General features: G+C 50.2%; 1 protein-coding gene across 1 annotated transcript; it reads right to left on the bottom strand.

Moving 5' to 3' along the window:
* Positions 1-3488: 3488 nt before the first annotated feature.
* On the bottom strand, positions 3489-8662 carry LOC144675945 (collagen alpha-1(XI) chain-like; the record flags this gene model as incomplete). Its single annotated transcript, XM_078536464.1, has 3 exons — positions 8546-8662; positions 5016-5183; positions 3489-3731 (listed from the first exon to the last, which is right to left on the bottom strand). Coding segments are annotated over exons 1-3 (451 nt in total), but the record flags the coding sequence as incomplete, so codon positions are not given.
* Between the last annotated feature and the right edge of the window lie 6261 nt (positions 8663-14923).

The raw sequence follows: 14923 nt of genomic DNA, 5'->3' as shown, positions 1-14923 counted from the left end.
ACAGGCTGACACACACAGGACAATATACAGACATGGAAACAGACTGACACACACATGACAATTCACAGACAGAGAAACAGACTGACACACACAGCACAAATCACAGACTGACAAACAGGCTGACACATGCAGGACTATACAGACTGACACACACACAGCAGAATACACAGACATAGAAAGAGACTGACACGCACAGGACAATACACAGCCAGCAAAACAGGCTGACACACACACAGGACAATATACAGACAAACAGGGTGACACACACAGGACAATACAAAGACATGGAAACAGACTGACACACACACAGGACAATACACAGACATAGGAACAGATCGACACACACAGGACAAAAGACAGAGATAAATAGACTGACACACACAGGCAAATCACAGACAGAGAAACATGCTGACACACACAGGACAATACATAGACATAGGAACAGACTGACACACACAGTTACAAAAGACAGAGATAAATAGACTGACACACTCAGGCAAATCACAGACAGAGAAACAGGCTGACACACACATAGGACAATACACGGACAGAGAGACATGCTAACACACTCAGGACAATACACAGACATGGAAACAAACTGATACACACAGGACAATACACAGACATAGAAGCAGGCTGAGACACACAGGACAATACACAGGCAGAGAAACATTCTGACACACAGGACAATGCACAGACACAGAAGCAGGCTGACATACACAGGACAATACACAGGCATAGAAACATACTCAAATGCATAAACAGAATATATAGGCACAGAAGAAGCAGAAACACCCACTTATAGAAACAGATTCAGATACATGCAAAGAAGAAAACATTGATATGGAAGCAACCTAACAGAGACACAGAGCAAGACACAGACATGAGAACAGAATTACACACAGGTGAAGGACTATACACAGACACAGAACCACAATAGAATGTGTAAGTAGGACAACACACATACAGGAAAACAGACTGACACACTCAGAACAACACACAGACAGGGAAACAGACTGACACATTTAGAACAATGCACAGACATGGAAACAGACTGACACACTCAGAACAACACACAAACAGGGAAACAGACTGACACACTCAGAGCAACACACACATAAAGAAACAGTGATACATACACAGAACAATTCTCTCTCTCTCTCTCTCTCTAGCAGTCCCGCAAAGCAGGGAGGATGCTTGTCATGGAATACACCCTGTGGTGAGAGCTTGTGCTTGGAATCTTTTAACCAGGCTGGCCAGAAAACTCTCCCCTCTTACTGCCAACCACAGGCATATCAGAAGGATTTACTGGCTGATAATCAAACTGTTTGACCACATTATGACCCCATCTTCGGTGTCCATCAAGTGCTAGAGTGGGACTTGAACCCAGAGCTTCAAGCTCAGAGTTAGGAACCCAGAGAAATACAGACGTAGAAATGGACTGATGCACATACAAAGTATAATACAAACATTGAAACAGACTGACACACGTACAAAGTGTAATACATAGACAGAAACAGACTGACACACAAGTTAAAATGCACAGGCATAGAATTAGACTGACACACATACAAAGTATAATACACAGATAGAAACAGACTAACACACATACAATGTACAATACACAGGCATAAACAGACTGATGCACATACAAAGTACGAAACACAGACGGACACAACACAAAGTGCAATACACAGGCATAGAAATAGACTGACGCATATACAAACTACAATACACAGGCAGAAACAGACTGACACACATATAAAGCACAATACACAGGCAGAAACAAACTGACAGACATACAAAGTATAATACACAGGCATAGGAATAGACTGACACACATACAATGTACAATACACAGCCAGAAACAAACTGACACACATACAAAGTACACTACACAGACAGAAACAGACGGACGCACATACAAAGTACAACACGCAGACATAGGACCAGATTGGAACAGACAGAAAAGAAATACACATACAACAACAACTTATATTATATAGCACCTTTAACATAATAAAAAGTCCCAATGTGCTTCCCGGGGCTGGGGTGGGTAGTGCATTATAAAGTATAATACTGAGCTACGTAAAAAGATATTAGGTCAGATGACCAAAAGCTTGGTCGAAGAGGTACGTTTTATGGAAGGTCTTAAAGGAGGAGATTGAGGTAGAGAGGCAGAGAGGTTTGGGGAGAGAATTCCAGAGCTCGGTGTCCAGGCAACTGAAGGCCACCGATGCCGGAGCAATTATAATTGGGAATGTACGAGAAGCCAGAATTAGAGGAGCGTAGGTATCCCAGAGGGTTGTGGGGCTGGAGGTTGGTGGTGGTGATGGTTGGGGGGTGGGGGTTGCGTGCAGGGGATGGCGAGGCCATGGAGGGATAAGCAGTTTAAAATTGAGATACTGCTTGACCGGGAGCCAGTGTAGGTCAGTGAGTACATGGGGTGACAGGGGAACAGGACTTATAACAGTAAGGCACAGGCAACAGAGTTTTGGATGACCTCAAGTTTATGGTGGTTACCTGGAGTTTACAGTGAAAAACATTGACGCAGCCACAGGAATACACAGGTATAGAAACAAACTGACACACACACACACACACACACAAAACATAGAAACGTGGAAACAGACTGGACACACAGAGAACGATATACAAAGGTAGGAACAGACTGACACATGTTCCAAAATATATACATTCCATGAGCCCTTTCCATTATAGTTTGTACCTGCCAACTATGTTTTAATGGTCTGTTGTGTACCTGGGCTCCTAAATCACTTTAGATCACCCCCCCGCCGCTGTTCCAGCTTTTCACTGTTTGAATAGCACTTTGATCTTTCCTCCCAAAATTGCTGACCTCACACTTTCTTGTAATGAAATCCGTCTGCCACAGTTTCTCCCACTCACTCATCTATCAATGTCCCTTTGTAGTTTTACACTCTGGTCTACACTGCAAACTCTATCACCAATCCTTGTTTCATTGGCAAACATGGATATATGACTCCCGATTGCGATTATGCAACTCACTGAACAGACATAGAAACACACAGACAAATATGGGGAAATGTGCAGATAGACACACACAGGACATGCCAAAGTGCATGGACAAATGGGCACAGGCACACAGAGGGACAGATACAGACAAAAGCAAAGATTTAAGCCAACACTCCTGTACACACAAGCATACAGACACACTTGCACAGACACGCACAGGGACACAGATGTATAAATAGACTAAATCACGCAGATGTGCTCAGGGAACACATACTTAATGCAAGCTGGTATGCACAGAGTGAAAGACATGCAAAGTCAGATAAAGACACACACACAAACACACACACAGACATTCACACACTCAAAAATACATAAACACACAGGCACATACACAAAACATAAACACACACCCATGTACACACACAAACATACATACACACACACACAGGTATACACACACATACATGTCCTGACACATACACAAACAGACAAACCCATAGTTTGTAAACCGTGTACTAACTTTCCATCAGAGAGATTGATGCCTCCAAAGATGGGGTAGTCCTCGGGTGCAGGTTTGCCGCTGTGGTCCTCGTACAGGAAGACTGGTGACCGCCCCAGCTCCACGCCCACCTGCTGCATGCCTTGCTCACTGTAGACGGACAGTAGGAAAGCATGGTTTCCAGCTTTCGGTTTCACCAATGCCATGATGGAGAAGTCCTCAGGGAACCGAGTGCCTCCTGGGTGAGAGAAGGGACAATGGCAAACTTAACACTCAGTGACCAGAGACAAGTGGGAGGGTCAGTCAGTGACCATAGGGACAGGGTAAGGGTCACTGAGCGACCATAGAGACAAGGGGAGGGTCACTGAGTGATCATAGAGACAAGGGGAGGGTCACTCATTGATCATAGGGACAAGGGGAGGGTTACTCAGTTACCATAATGACAGGGGGAGGGTCACTCATTGACCATAGAGACAAGGGGAGGGTTACTCGGTGACCATAGAGACAATGGGAGGGTCACTCAGTGACCATAGGGACAAACAGAGGGTTACTCAGTCACCTTAGGGACACTAAATGACAATAGGGAGAAGGGGTAGGTCACTCAGTGACCACAGGGACAAGAGAAGGGTCGCTCAGTGACCATACGGACAAGGAGAGGGTCGCTCAGAGACTATAAGGACAAGAGGAGGGTCACTCAGTGACCATAGGGACAAGAGGAGGGTCACTCAGTGACCATAGGGACAAGGGGAGGGTCGCTCAGTGACCATAGGGACAAGAGGAGGGTCACTCAGTGACCATAGGGAAAAGGAGAGGGTCATTCAGTGACCCATCATCTGGGCAAATGACCAAGATCTACAATAAGTCCAACAAAGTCTTCTCAGCTCCTGCGTTCTCGACCTATAGCAACTCGCAGACTGAGTAAAATGTGAGTCTGCTCTGGGCTCTCTTGTTTTCTGTTTGAACTACTGCTGCTCCTCAAGTGCAACAGAACACTTCCTAATTGAAGGCAGCAAGGCTGAGGAATCAGGATGAAACACTCCAGCACACATCATCTCTTTGGTCAATATGAGCCATAGACTGTGGCCACTGGGTGATGATGTCACACAGCGGCTGTCAATCACCAGGCTGTGGGCACTGGATGATGATGTCACGCAGCGGCTGTCAATCACCAGGCTGTGGGCACTGGGTGATGATGTCCCATAGTGGCTATCAATCACCAGGCTGTGGGCATTGGGTGATGATGTCACGCAGCGGCTGCCAATCACCAGGCTGTGGGCACTGGGTGATGATGTCACGCCGACAGCTGTCAATTGCCGGGCTGTGGGCACTGGGTGATGATGTCACGCAGCGGCTGCCAATCACCAGGCTATGGGCAGTGGGTGATGATGTCACATAGCGGCTGTCAATCGCCAGCCAAAGTCTTAACCTATGGTTCCTCTTCCTCGTACTCGACACCAACACTTTCCAGCAGTGCACAGAGCTCCTCCACCCTACCAGCATGCTCAGCTCAGTCCCTTCTTACCTGGGAACAGCTGTTTAGTGGGGGCGCTGATTTGAGCCTTTTTGGATATTCTGTAAGCCACATCTGCACTGGAGACGGATTTCCTTTTGGGACAGAAGCCTGTGGTTGTCCTTACTCCCTCCGGTAACCTGTTAAACTGCAACACTTGTAAAACATCTACAGGGTCGGCTGCAGAGAGAAACAGACAAGAGGGCCAATCAGTGCTGCGCTCAAACATCACAGAGCAACATTCAGCAAACATACACTTCCATACTGATCGATCCCCACAAAACCCACAGTGCTGCTTCGAATTACCCGGCAGGCCTAAACACTGGCACTGAGGTGAATATTTATCCCACGTCTCTAGGTTGTCAATTGAAAACACTTGGCTTTCTCAGTGACCTCTCTCATAAGGTCATGCGACAAAATTGTTACCATCCCAATAGTTGTAAAGTCCACCAAGACCCGTGAAACCCCTGCAGAACCTCTCCAAGGCAGCAAGTCAACCCCCCGACAAAAATAACTGGGAATCTTTCAAAGCATCGGAGTTTTCTTTTTGCATTTTCTGTGAACGTTAGTTACAAAAGGTTTTGGAGATTGCTAAGGACAGCTGTTCGACTGGCACAGACTGAATGGCCTACTTCTGTGTCGTTGTAACTCATAGTCAAGAGAAACAGAGTGTCCTTGGGGTGCAATGGTGGAGGGCTATAGAAGAGATGCTCGCGCTGCCCAAGGGGTTAAACGGCTCATTGGGAGACTCTCGTGGTGAGCGAGGGGTTAAACAGCTCACAGCGAGATTCTCGTGGCGAGCAAGGGGTTAAATGGCTCACAGCGAGACTCTCGTGGCGAGCGAGGGGTTAAACGGCTCACAGTGAGACTCTCGTGGTGAGCGAGGAGTTAAACGGCTCACAGTGAGACTCTCGTGGTGAGCGAGGGGTTAAACAGCTCACTGGGAGACTCTCACTGCGCGTGAGGGGTTAAACGGCTCACTGGGAGACTCTCACTGCGCGTGAGGGGTTAAACGGCTCACTGGGAGACTCTCGCGGCGAGCAAGGGGTTAAACGGCACACAGCGAGATTCTCGTGGCGAGCGAGGGGTTAAACAGCTCACAGCGAGACTCTCGTGGCGAGCGAGGGGTTAAACGGCTCACTGGGAGACTCTCACTGTGTGTGAGGGGTTAAACGGCTCACTGGGAGACTCTCAGTGCATGTGAGGGGTTAAACGGCTCACTGGGAGACTCTCACTGCGTGTGAGGGGTTAAACGGCTCACTGGGAGACTCTCATTGCGTGTGAGGGGTTAAACTGCTCACTGGGAGACTCTCACTGTGTGTGAGGGGTTAAACTGCTCACTGGGAGACTCTCACTGCGCGCGAGGGGTTAAACAGCTCACTGGGAGACTCTCACTGCGCGTGAGGGGTTAAACTGCTCACTGGGAGACTCTCACTGCTCGCGAGGGGTTAAACTGCTCACTGGGAGACTCTCACTGCGTGTGAGGGGTTAAACTGCTCACTGGGAGACTCTCACTGCGTGTGAGGGGTTAAACGGCTCACTGGGAGACTCTCACTGCGTGTGAGGGGTTAAACTGCTCACTGGGAGACTCTCACTGCGCGTGAGGGGTTAAACTGCTCACTGGGAGACTCTCACTGCGTGTGAGGGGTTAAACAGCTCACTGGGAAACTCTCACTGCGTGTGAGGGGTTAAACAGCTCACTGGGAGACTCTCACTGCGTGTGAGGGGTTAAACTGCTCACTGGGAGACTCTCACTGCGTGTGAGGGGTTAAACTGCTCACTGGGAGACTCTCACTGCGCGCGAGGGGTTAAACAGCTCACTGGGAAACTCTCACTGCGTGTGAGGGGTTAAACTGCTCACTGGGAGACTCTCACTGCGCGTGAGGGGTTAAACTGCTCACTGGGAGACTCTCACTGCGCGCGAGGGGTTAAACAGCTCACTGGGAGACTCTCACTGCACGCGAGGGGTTAAACAGCTCACTGGGAGACTCTCACTGCGTGTGAGGGGTTAAACGGCTCACAGCGAGACTCTCGCGGTGCGTGAGGGGTTAAACAGCTCACTGGGAGACTCTCACTGCGTGTGAGGGGTTAAACGGCTCACTGGGAGACTCTCGCGGTGCGTGAGGGGTTAAACGGCTCACTGGGAGACTCTCGCGGTGCGTGAGGGCTTAAACGGCTCACTGGGAGACTCTCGCGGTGCGTGAGGGGTTAAACAGCTCACTGGGAGACAACAGAGTAGTTAAGCTGTGGGTTAAATTGCAAACTTTAATTGGTCTGAAGTAGCATCAGAAGTAGAGTAATTGAGTTCAAGAAGCAGCTTCCAGTGAAGTATATAAAGTAAGGAAAGCTTCCCTGCCCCCTGTATGACCCGCCCATGGCACAGCATCACAGGCTTTAGATGGATGCTCCAAGTCACACCCTGCTGCACTTCAGCAGCTGCTTTTTCCCACTTTGAGTCTGTCCGTCTCCATGTGGCGGCTCAGCGCTCCGACAGAACCAGCAGCTCCGACTGCCAACAGTCGCCCGCATTTGTATAGCGCCCTCCTTCCCGGTAGCAGTCGTCAAACTAAATCCGACACCAAGCCCTGGGTGGGGTGGGGTGGGGTGGGGGGGTTAGGCCAGGTGACCTGAAAACCCGGGGTCAAAGGGCTAGCCTCTTCACGGAAAGGGAGAGACGGTTAGGTGGAGGGAGAGGTTTCCAGAGCTTGTGGCCCAGGCAGGGGAAGGCACGGCCGCCGATGGGGCGATGGTTAAAATCAGGGAGGGGAGGAGGGGGGGGGCTCAAGAGGCCGGAACTGGAGAGTTGGAGTTGTCTGCGGGAGAATGCAGAGGTGGGGAGGGCCGAGGCCTTTTAGGGATTTGAAGGAAAGGGTGAGAATTTTAATTTTAAAAATCGAGGAGTTGCCGGACTGGGAGCCAATGTCGGTGAGCGGGCACAGTGGGGCTGACAGGCCAACGGGACCTGGCGCGAGTTACCGACACGGGCAGCAGGGTGAGCTCAGGCCTGCAGTGGGCCGGGGTATTGCCCAACTCTGGCAGAAGCGTATTCCTGGAGGATTCACTCGCCCGGGCTCGCACCACTGGTCACCCGAAACGTCCAGCCCCGGCCAGTTGGAAAAGGGGAGAGACGCTACCATCGGTCAACGAGGGTGGGTCTCCACCGCCAGCGCTTTGGCGGCAAAAGCAGGGTAGGAGACAAGAAAAGGACTCTGTGTAACGATCCCCCCCCCACCGCTGACCCCGCGATGATGTGGGTGTGGCCGGAGATTAAGGTTCCTGCTCCCGGAGAGCCCAGGGAGGGGGTCAGCGAGCCTTCGGTGGAAGGTGGGAGATCGGCCAGGGAGAGCTTCGGGCAGCCATGACACATCTGCAATCTGGTCCCATCGGCCCTCCCCCAATCACCCCCCCCACCCCTCCCCCAATCACCCCCCCACCCCTCCCCCAATCACCCCCCCACCCCTCCCCCAATCACCCCCCCACCCCTCCCCCAATCACCCCCCCACCCCTCCCCCGGTACCAGGCCATCCCACAAAGATTCACACCAAAAAAGGTCTTCACGCCTCCGGACCGCCCTCTCCTCATCTCTCCGTAGAACCACAGAAAAGTTACGGGCACAGAAAGAGACCATTCAGCCTCTCCCTCTCTCTCTCTCCCTCTCTCTCCCCCCTCTCTCCCTCCCCCTCCCTCTCTCCCTCTCCCTCCCTCTCTCTCTCTCCCTCTCCCTCTCCCTCCCCCTCTCTCTCCCTCTCCCTCTCCCTCCCTCTCCCTCTCCCTCCCTCTCCCTCTCCCTCCCTCTCCCTCCCTCTCCCTCCCCCTCCCTCTCCCTCCCTCCCTCTCGCTCTCCCTCCCTCTCTCTCTCCCTCTCCCTCCCTCTCTCTCTCCCTCTCCCTCCCTCTCGCTCTCTCTCCCTCTCTCTCTCCCTCCCTCTCTCTCTCACTCTCTCTCGCACTCTCCCTCAAAAAGAGATCCACTTAATGCAGGCGGAAAATTCCGCTCATTGTGGGAGCTTGCTGTGCGCAACAACTTGGCTGCCTGGTCTTGTTTACATTCCACCGCCCCGAGACGGAGAGGTGGGGGTGGAATCAAAGGAGCGCTTCATGGGCCGGGAAGCGCTTGAGGTCAGGTGGTCGCGTTAAAGGTTTTGATATTGACTGAGGCTCTTTCACTTGTCCAGCCTGCAGCCCGCACTATAGAGCGAGTCATTGTGCTGCAAACAACTGGCAGCCGCAAACAACTGGCAGCCGCCGCTGGGCTCTGCGCCTGTTTACATATTTCAGATTGCCTTCCCTTGCTGCCATCTGACACTCAGCAGCTCAGCCTCGTCCAGCCTTCCCTGCCGAGCTCACCGCTGCTGCCAAAAAATCCGGAGTTGGCCGCGTCTCTCCGACGTTTCAGTCTAAACATACCAGATGCAGGGAGAAGTAGGGCTGCCAAAAGAAACAGATTAAGGGTTTCGGGGGCCGTGGGGGAGTGAATCAAAGAAAAAAAAAAACCTGCTTTGTATTTCTTTTTTTCTAACTAAAAATGTGTTTCTTTTTAAAAAAAAATCAAGAGACAACCGGCTCTTTGAAATAATCCAGCTCGGGGCCCGCTCACTCCGAGGACGGTGCCTTCGAATTGGAGGACAAAAGATCACGTGAAATAGGGGCAGGGCTAGGCCATTCGGCCCCTCGAGTCCGCTCCGCCCAGTCAGTAAGATCACGGCCGATCCGATTGTGAACTTAACTCCATCTCTCTGCCCTGTCCCCCACCCCTCCCCACCTCCCCCAGCCCCGCCATCACCCTTGAGTCCCTTGTCGATCTAAGAAAAAAGTCTGTCTAACTCAGCCTCGAATGCATTCAATGAGCCAGCCTCCGCTGCTCTCTGGGGAAGAGAATTCCACACACTAACCACCCCCTGAGGGAAGAAACTCCTCCTCGCCAGCATCTTCAATGGGAAAACCCTTATTTTGAAGATTCCTCCCCACCATGAGGGGAAACACCCTCTCGGCCTCTAGACCCTTCGGGACTGGCCAGTTATTTTGAGGGGTTCCCTAGCAACCTTGCCCGTTAACTGTTGAGTCTCAGCCTCCGGGAGGTAAGCCCGGGCAGTCAGGTTCCAATTCCCACTTTGCCTGACAAAGCCCATTGGAATGCCAAACGTTCCTGACTTTTTGCCATGTTCGGGTTACACCGTTGACCCAGACGGATGCACAAATCCAGCAGGATCCACCCAGCAGCTTCCAGAATCCTTGGCAGAACCTCCCTCTTAATATGCCGAGAAAGGAAAAATAGACATTGTTTTTTGAACAAAAGGCAATGCTTTTTCCATTGGCTCTTGAGCACTGAAAGCCAATCAGAGAGCTTAATACTCATTGGCTCCTTCATGTACCCAATCAGACAGGACATTGGTCATTGGCTACTGAGCCCTGAGAGAGCCCAAGAGTTCAATGCTCATTGGACACTGAGCCGTGAGCAAACCCAACCAGAGAGTTTGTTGGCCATGACTACTGAGCGCTGAGAAAGCCCATCAGGCAGTTCAATGCTCGTTGGCTCTTTCAGGACTGGGTATCCCGAAAGCTCAATGGTCATTGGCTCTCTCAGCGCTTAGCATCCAGAAAGCTCAAAGATCAAGGGACGCTGAGCCCTGAACGAGCCAAGCTGTGGGCTCAGTGGCCATTGGCTCAGTCAAGGCACAGCATCCAATCAGAGAGCTGAATAGCCACTGGCTCTCTCAGGGCCCACTATCCAATCAGAGAGTTGAACGGTCATTGAGCTTAAGAAATAGGAGCAGGAGTAGGCCATTCGGCCCTCAAGCCTGCCCTGCCATTCAATAAGATCATGGCTGATCTACCCCAGGCCTCAACTCCTCTTTCGTGCCAGTTCCTCATAGCCCTCAACTTCCCAATATTTCAAAAATCTATCTACCTCCTCTTTAAATACTTTCAGTGATCTAGCCTCCACAACTCTCTGGGGTAGAGAATTCCAGACATTCACTACCCTCTGAGAGAAGAAATTCCTTCGCCTCTCAGTTTTAAATGAGTGTCCCCTTATTCTGTAACAATGGCCCCTAGTTTGAGATTCCCCCACAAATGGAAACATCTTCTCAACATCTACCCTGTCGAGCCCCCTCAGAATCTTGTACATTTCAACAAGATCATCCCTCATTCTTCTAAGCTCTAATGAATAAAGGCCGAACCTGTTTAGCCATTCTTGATAAGTCAACCCTTTCATCCCAGGAATTAGTTAAGTGAATCTGTTTTGAACTGCCTTCAAAGCCAGTATATCCTTTCTTAAATACGGGGACCAAAACTGCACACAGTACTCTAGGTGCAGACTCACTAACACCCTGTACAGTTGTAACAAGACTTCCCTATTTTTAAACTCCAACCCCCAAGCAATACAGACCAAAATTCCATTTGCCTTCTTAATTACTTGCTGCACCTGCATGTTAACTTTTTGTGTTTCATGCACAAGAACACCCAGATCCCTCTGTGCTGCACTTTTTTGGAGTCTCTCTCCATTTAAATAATATTCTGCCTTTTGATTCTTCCTACCAGTGCAAGACCTCACACTTTCCTACATTAAACTCCACCTGCCACGTTTTTGCCCACTCACTCAACCTGTCCATATCCCCTTGCAGATCCCTTATGTCCTCATCACAACATGCCTTCCCACCTATTTTTGTATCATCAGCAAATTTGGATACATTACACTCTGCCCCCTCCTCCAAGTCATTAATATAGATAGTAAGTAATTGAGGCCCTAGGACTGATCCTTGTGGCTCTCCACTCGTTACATCTTTCCAGCCTGAAAAAGACCTATTAATCCAGACTCTCTGTCTTCTGTGTGTTAACCAATCCTCAATCCATGCTAATACATTACCCCCAATACCATGAGCTTCTATCTTGTGCTATAGCCTTTTATCTAGTACCTTATTGAATGCCTTCTGGAAATCCAAATATACTATGTCTACAGGTTCCCCTTTATCAACTCTGCTTGTTATATCCTCAAAGACTTCTAGCAAATTTGTCAAACATGATTTCCATTTCCTAAACCCATGTTGACTCTGTTTGATTGCGTTAAGCTTTTCCAAATGTCCTGCTGTTTCTCCCTTAATAATGGACTCTAGCATTTTCCCAACAACAGCTGTTAGGCTGACTGGTCGATAGTTTCCTGCTTTTTGTCTCCCTCCCTTCTTGAACAGGGGTGTCACATTAGCAGTTTTCCAATCTGCTGGGAACCTCCTGGAATCCAGCGACTTCTGGAATATTTAGACCAATGCCTCCATTATCTCTGCAGCTACTTCCTTTAAAACCCTTGGATGCAGGCCATCAGGTCGTAGTGACTTGTCTGCCTTTAGTCCTATTAGTTTGTCAAATACGTATCCCTCGTGATAGAGACTATTACATGATCTTTCCTCCCATTAGCTCCTTGTTTATCTGATATCTTTGGGATGTTTATAGTGTCCTCCACCGTGAAGACTGATGCAAAATATTGGTTTAAATTATCTGCCATTTTTCTGTTCCTCGTTATCAATTCTCCAGTTGCATCCTTCTTTGGCTCTTTCAAGGCCCACTATCCAATCAGAGAGCTGAATGGCTATTGGCTCTCTCAGGCCCCAATAACCTGTCAGAAGCTCAATGGTCATTGGCCATTGGCTTCTCCCTCAGGGCCAACTATCAGAGAGCTGAATGGCCATTGGCTCTCTCTCACTCTCTCTCAGGGCCAACTATCAGAGAGCTGAATGGCCATTGGCTCTCTCTCACTCTCTCTCAGGGCCCACTATTAGAGAGCTGAATGGCCATTGGCTCTCTCTCAGGGCCCATTATCCAATCAGAAAGCAGGCAGCGTTTCATGCCACAAGTCATTTTCCAGTAGCCCATCAGCCCCGGCCTTTCTATTGAGATGTGAAACCAAAGTCCCCCTCTGCCTTCTGAAGCTGACGTAAGAGATCCCACAGACACTATTTCGAAGAAGAATGTGGAGCGGGGGGAGGCTATCCTAGCCAATATTTATCCCTCAATGGACATCGGACTATCTAGTCACTATCGTATCGCTGTTTGTGGAATCTTGCTGTGCGCACATTGTCTAGCACACTTCCTGCGCACTATGACAACAGTGACTACACTTCAAAATAAAAATTCACTTCAGCAGTTGTTCAGTGCTTTGGGAAGCCCCAGAGGTTGCGGAAGGTGGAGCGTGATAAAAAAAAAGAGCAAGCCTTTCCTTTCTTCGTGAAGAACTGGGCTGCATTGATATAAAATCTGCTGCTGGGAAGCTCGCCAGGGTAGCTACTTTTAGAATGGAAAGTTCCAGAAAGGGAAAAGGAAAGAAAGAGAGAGAGAGAGGGGATGGAGTACGGGCCTTTAAGTGTCCGATCAGTGCTCTTATTAGGCTGCCTACGATATCCAAGCCCAGTCAGTCTGTGTTCCAGACGGGCTGGAGGAGGGAGTGGGACCAGGGCAGGATGACCCCACTCACCGTGTGGGCTGCCCATGGCGGGATTTCGAGAGACGGCTCTTTGTTCATTTAATCCGCCCGCAGCACCCTCTTCCCCCTTTCCATTTTCCCCCATTTAAGGCAGCCGTGCTCTACCTGCCACTGGCACAGGGGAGCCTTTGGCAATTTGACCTTGGGGTGCATCGTGGGGTCCGTACTCATTCGCCACTGGTTGCACCGTGCACTTTTTTAAGTCTGCTGCTGGCGGAAGCTGCTGGGGGTCTTTGGCTCGCGCTCGGGAACAGGGGTCCCGTTCCCCGCCTACCCACCTTCCCCCTTCCCATTGACGCCAATGGGAAAGGAAGTGGGGTGGGAGGAGGTTCTGAACAGGGCAGCTGAGACCCATTCATGCCGTCACTGTGTATACATTTTCACCATCGGAGGCACCGGCCTTTCAGATGAGACGGTAAGTGCTGTGGTCTCCCCTCGACCAACCCCCATCAGCCCTCACTGCAGTGGGGGCCAGGGGAGGGGGGGGGAAGGAAACCACTTGCTTTCCTTCAAAATGGCGGCTGTGGGGATTTTCTGCGTCTGAAGGCCAAGTCGGTGCTGTGATGCAGGGAAGGCTGGCGGGCAGTTTGAGCACAGCAAGATCCCACGTGACCAGATCGTCTGCTTGCTGGGATCGTTGACTGAACATCAGGAATGGATTCTCCCCGCTGCGTTCTGGGGCCATCGTGAAAGATGCTATAGAAATGCCACTGCCAAAAGGTGGTGAGAATGTGGAGCTTGCTACCGCAGAGTGGCTGAGGTGAATGGCACAGGCGCAGCTGGATAAACACATGGGAGAGAGAAGAGTCGAAGGCTTTGCTGATAGGGTGAGGTGAAGAGGGGTGGGCGGGGCATAAACACCAGCACAGGCCTGTTGGGCCGAATGGCCTATGCCTGCTGTGTAAATTATTTCTTTATAACTGTGCTTCGTGTAATACCGCATTCCCAGTTGTGGGCGGGAGGCTGGGCGCATTGGCCGGAGGTGGGACATTGGTGCCCTTCTTCAGAGTCTGGTGGCACGGTTCACAGGAATCATCCCCCACTGCCTCGTGATTTGTCACATTGAATCTTAGCTCATCCTCCTTCCCTCCCAGCCACTGAAAATGCTGTTATCTAGACGACTCTCAACCATTGTCATGGTGATCGTGGTAAAAGTCCAGTCAGGGGCAATTCTCTGATGCAGATTGGGTGGCTCTGAGACAACTAAAAGCTTGGTGTCAATGCAACCCTTTTTCTCAATTCCCCAGAACACACACACACAGCAAAGAACAAGATTCCCCTGTAACACACAATAACAGATTCCCCTGTAACACACAATAACACATTCCCCTGTAACACACTATAACACATTCCCCTGTAACACACTATAACACATTCCCCTGTAACACACTATAACACATTCCCCTGTAACACACTATAACACATTCCCCTGTAACACACTATAACAC

This window comes from Cetorhinus maximus, unplaced genomic scaffold (assembly GCF_964194155.1).
Source record: "Cetorhinus maximus unplaced genomic scaffold, sCetMax3.hap1.1 HAP1_SCAFFOLD_1237, whole genome shotgun sequence".
NCBI lineage: Eukaryota > Metazoa > Chordata > Chondrichthyes > Lamniformes > Cetorhinidae > Cetorhinus > Cetorhinus maximus.
The sequence above is the reverse complement of the archived record's forward strand: the minus strand, read 5'-3'. Positions and strand labels throughout refer to the sequence as shown.